The sequence below is a fragment of the Nicotiana sylvestris genome, chromosome 1, assembly GCF_000393655.2.
Source record: "Nicotiana sylvestris chromosome 1, ASM39365v2, whole genome shotgun sequence".
NCBI classification, from domain to species: domain Eukaryota; kingdom Viridiplantae; phylum Streptophyta; class Magnoliopsida; order Solanales; family Solanaceae; genus Nicotiana; species Nicotiana sylvestris.
In genome coordinates this window covers 111,251,546-111,256,224 of record NC_091057.1, presented here as the reverse complement: position 1 = coordinate 111,256,224, position 4,679 = coordinate 111,251,546, and the positions used below count along the sequence as shown (strand labels likewise).

General features: G+C 37.4%; 1 protein-coding gene across 1 annotated transcript; it reads right to left on the bottom strand.

The window, feature by feature from the left end:
- Positions 1–631: 631 nt before the first annotated feature.
- On the bottom strand, positions 632–3,981 carry LOC138873305 (uncharacterized). The gene is made up of 4 exons (XM_070151757.1): positions 3,812–3,981; positions 2,469–3,450; positions 2,291–2,417; positions 632–1,182 (listed from the first exon to the last, which is right to left on the bottom strand). Exons 1-4 carry the CDS (start codon positions 3,979–3,981, stop codon positions 632–634), a joined length of 1,830 nt encoding a protein of 609 aa, XP_070007858.1.
- Positions 3,982–4,679: the final 698 nt, after the last annotated feature.

Here is a 4,679-nt window from a genome sequence, read left to right as displayed (position 1 = left end):
TTGAAAGTATTTTGAGTATAAAAATACATAGGAAAAATTGGTTATTAACAACATTGCTGTAGTCAAAACATTGGTATTCCTTCAGCAAATCCAAAACAAACTTCCTTTGAGATATAAGGATACCATCAGGTTTGTATTGGACCTCTAGACCCAAGAAATAGTGAAGTCTGCCCAAATCCTTTATTCTAACCTTTTGATCAAGGAAAGCCTTCAAACTGATAATCTCCTCTGAGTCAGTTTCAGTGATGATAACATCATCAACATATACAGCTACAAAGATAATGGATGTGGAAGTTTTCTTGCAGAAAATGGCGTGATCATTTTCAGAATGTTGATACCCCTTTGAAGACAAGGCTTCAGTTAACTTTGCATACCATTGTCTACTGGCTTGCTTCAGTCCATATAGTGACTTATTTATCTTGCATACCATTCTACTTGGACTACATTGATCAACTACAAGTCCAGGTGGAGCCTCCATGTATACCTCCTCATGTAGGTCTCCATAGAGGAAGGCATTGTTCATATCCAATTGGAATATATCCCAGCCCTTCTTAGCAACTATTGCAACTAGGACTCTAATAGTTGTCATTTTCACAATAGGGGAGAAGGTCTCTGTATAATCAATCCCAGCCTACTGAGTATAACCCTTTACCGCCAACCTAGCTTTGAATCTTTCAATACTTTCATTTGCTTTATGTTTGATCTTGTATACCCACCTACAACCTATTGCTTGTTTTCCAGATGGTAAAGGGACCAAGTCCCAAGTATGGTTGGCATGGAGTGCCTCAAATTCCTGTGTTATGGCCGCTTGCCAAGCAGGATTGAGGGCTGCCTCTTCATATGAAGATGGCTTACTATCATGACAAACACTTAGCATCAAGTGTTGACTTTCAGAAAATAGAGCATCAGGAGTGATGTGATTATGATTAGAAAATAGGGCATTTAGTGAAGGAGTGCAGTGAGGTGTAGTGGACAGTTGAGTGGCACTACTAGGTAATTGGTAAACATAATCTTTTAAGTAAATAGGAGCTTGATGAGTTCTATTGGACTTCCTTAGAACCGGTGATTCTGATTGTTCACGTGTAGATGAATTCTGTGAATTGTTATCATTTGAAGATAGAGAATCAGAGGTGTTTGAAGAGGGTGTATCATTGATGAATGATTCAGAGTGGTGTTCTGTGTCTGGAGATGTGACACTATCAGGACTTTTTCCAATGTTCAAAGGAGGAGCCTAACTGCTGTCCTCAGAATTGTTAGGAAATGAGATTGTTTTAAGAACATTAGAGAAATAAGTATTATTAGAACTTAAGGAGAATGGAAAAACATTTTCATAAAAGATTACATCTTTAGAAATGTGAATTCTCTTGGTGGCCAGGCTTAGTACCTTGTAACCTTTTGTGCCAAAGGGATATCCTACAAAGATATGTGGAGTAGTTCTTGGTTCAAATTTATCTCTGTATGTTTTGGGCACAGTAGGGTAGCAGAGGCTACCAAAGCTTCTTAAGTGAGAATAATTGGGCTTCTTTTGGTATAACAACTCAAAAGGACATTTGTTGTTAAGGTAAGTAGTTGGTAGCCTATTAATCAGATAGGTGGCTGTCAGGATACACTCTCCCTAATATCTAGTTGGGAGTTTAGACCGGAACATGAGAAGCCTGACAGTTTCAAGAAGGTATTTATGTTTTCTCTCTACTAAACCATTCTATTGTGGTGTATAAGGACATGTTTTCTAATGTATAATTCCTTTAGATTGGTAAAATGAAGAGGCTTCATGGCTAGTAAACTCCAAGCCATTATCAAATCTAATGATTTTTATGGATGTATTGAATTGATTTTCAATCATGGTCACAAAAGCTATGAAATCTTGAAGGGCATTACTTTTGCAGCTCAAAAGGTGTGTCCAAGTGGATCTACTGAAGTCATCCACTAGTGTGAGGAAATATCTGTAGTTATCATGGGTGGCCAGATGGTAAGGACCCCATATATCTATGTGTACTAGTTCAAATAATTTGGAGGTGGTGCTGGTTCTTTGAGGAAATGAGAGTCTGGTTTGTCTTGCCATATGGCATATGGGGCAAATGAAAGGTTGTCTTGGTGCAAACTTTGCAGGAATTGAGGATATTCCTCTCATCTTAACAAAAGGAACATGACCAAGCTTATTGTGCCCCAAAGAATTTACATCATGTTTATCAAACACATTATTTGAAATGGAAGTATTTACAGATTGGGAGTGTGATATGAACAGTATGACTAACAGACTCACGACTATTTAAATTGGGAGTAGGAATACAATTGCAGTAGGAAGTTGAAATAGTAGAAGGTAAAGTGGTCCTTTTACCCCTCAAACACCTGGAACAGAGATAGTACATGCCTTTTTTGCTGTTACCAATCACCTGAGACCTCTTCAGTGAAGGGGCCTGCAACAGACAAAGTGTATCACTGAACAATACAATATATCTAAGGTGTACTGCAAGGGAGTAAACAGAAATCAAGTTATACTTGAAAGGTGGAACATAAAGAACCCTATGTAGGACAATGTCTGAAGTGAGTATCACATCTCCAAATTCAAGAACTTTTGCTCTATAACCATTTGGTAGACTTACTAATAGAGGATAGGGTAATTTAGTGATGTTAGTGAGTGCACGTTTGTTAAAAGTCATATGGTTAGATGCTCCCAAGTCTATGATCCAAAGATCAGCCTTTAATTCAAAGCATTTGCATGAAGGCTTGTCAAAATCAATAGAAGAAGTACAGACAATAATACCTGCAAAGTTTGCATTACCAGTGGTGATATTTCCATTGCTGAAAGATCCTCCTGTATGTCCTACTTGAAAGTGCTGCAGCAAGTTCATTATTTGCCTATATTGCTCTTTTGTTAGATTGACATTCTGATTTTCATCTTGCAGGTTCTGATCATCTCCATTCTCAAGAATCATGCCAGCTGGAGTCCCATGTATATTTGCCACAGACCCTTTTCCTCTGTTAAACTTGTAGTTTTGATTGTTCCCTTGATTGTATGACTGAGCATTGGCACGATTGAAGTTCTGATTGTTGTGAGAATTGCCTTGAGGGTATCCATGTAACTTGTAGCACTTCTCCTTTGTATGTCCTGGTCTTTTACAGTAATCACAGAATAGGCGACCTTTATTATTGTTGTTGTCTGTATAGTGTGTCTTGAAGTTCTTGGCTCCAAATGGACTTGGATGCTGCAGACTTGCATTCACATGTAGTGAAGTGGAATCTAGATTCAGCTGACTATTAGGCTTGAATTCTCTTTGTTTTTCTTCTTGTATTAACAGAGAGAAGGCCTGTGCCATAGAAGGCAGAGGCTTCATCATAAGAATGCTTCCTTGCACTATTGTGTAGACCTCATTTAGTCCCATCAAAAATTGGATAAGCCGTCGATCATGTTCTGCCTTATGCATAGTTTTCTTTGCTCCACATGTGCAACTGCAATTGCATTGAGACTTGACACTCAAAGGTGTTCAGTTCCTCCCACAGTCTTTTTATTCGTGTATAGTATGTAGTAATATCTAAGGAACCTTGAGCAAGGTCATTAATCTCCTTCTGAATCTGATACAACTTTGCCCCATTTGTTTGGTCAGAACGATCCTCTAATTCCCTCCACAGCTCAACTGAGTCATTTACATGTTCCACAATATTAGAAATCTCTTTGGCGAGGGAATTAAGCATCCATGAGGTTACCATATCATCACACCTTTCCCATTGGTGAAATTGAGGTGAACCGGGCCTAGGTCTTCTAGATTCCCCATTTATAAACCCTAATTTGTTCTTAACTGACAAAGCTCACAATATGCTTCTTCTCCATGAGGGATATCCAATTCCGTCAAACGGAACTGGTACTAAGGTCATTCCAGGACTATCAAAAGGATGGATGTAAAGAGGATTACCAATATCGATGACCAATTGGTCATTTCTCCTCGTACTAGGGCTCGTTTCTTCACCTTGGTTGATAGCCATGTGCGAGATTTCAACTTGATGAGGTTGAGAAGTATGAAGTCTTCAATCAAACCCGAGGCCTTCAATTTTGAGGCGATTTTTCAGAATTGGGCGGCAATGATTAGAAACTCTAGAAATTGACGAAATTCAAGTGAGATTCAAAAACTAAACTTTGAAATGCTGAAGGGATCCGAGCTGATACCCGTGCTATGATACCGTAACAAACTACACATGCAAGCTCAGATTTACAGAGCTGCCATAGAGTCTTCTGGAAGATTCTGAGAAAAGAGAACAGGAGAGAGGGATAGAGAGAAACAGATAAACTGAAATGTTTTCTGTAAAATGAGAACCCTCAATTCATTTCATTAACTGTACAAGTGTGTGTGTGTGTATATATATATATATATATATATATATATATATATATATATATATATATATATATATATATATGAAGTGCAAGTATGCTAAGTGTGAAGGGAATTGGTTCCTTTTAATAAATTACTAACTAAGCTAGCTAAATCACTAACTAAGCTAACTAAATGTAAGCTAAGTATGCTAAGTATACAATACAATAATGAAGTGCAAGAAGATTTACTAACATTTTATAAGTGTGAAGGGAATTGGTTCCTTTTAATAAATTATTATTAATTCAAGTTATAATTCTTATAATATTGATTTTGTTACTTATTATAGTGTAATTACTGCTATTCGAATTA

Coding starts and splice junctions, on each gene's coding strand:
- LOC138873305 (XM_070151757.1), bottom strand. CDS start 3,981: ATGGCTATCAACCAAGGTGAAGAAACGAGCCCTAGTACGAGGAGAAAT. Junction 2,418..2,468: donor TTTCTGTTTACTCCCTTGCA/GTACACCTTAGA, acceptor TGTCTGTTGCAG/GCCCCTTCACTGAAGAGGTC. Junction 1,183..2,290: donor TTCAACTTCCTACTGCAATT/GTATTCCTACTC, acceptor TCACATCTCCAG/ACACAGAACACCACTCTGAA.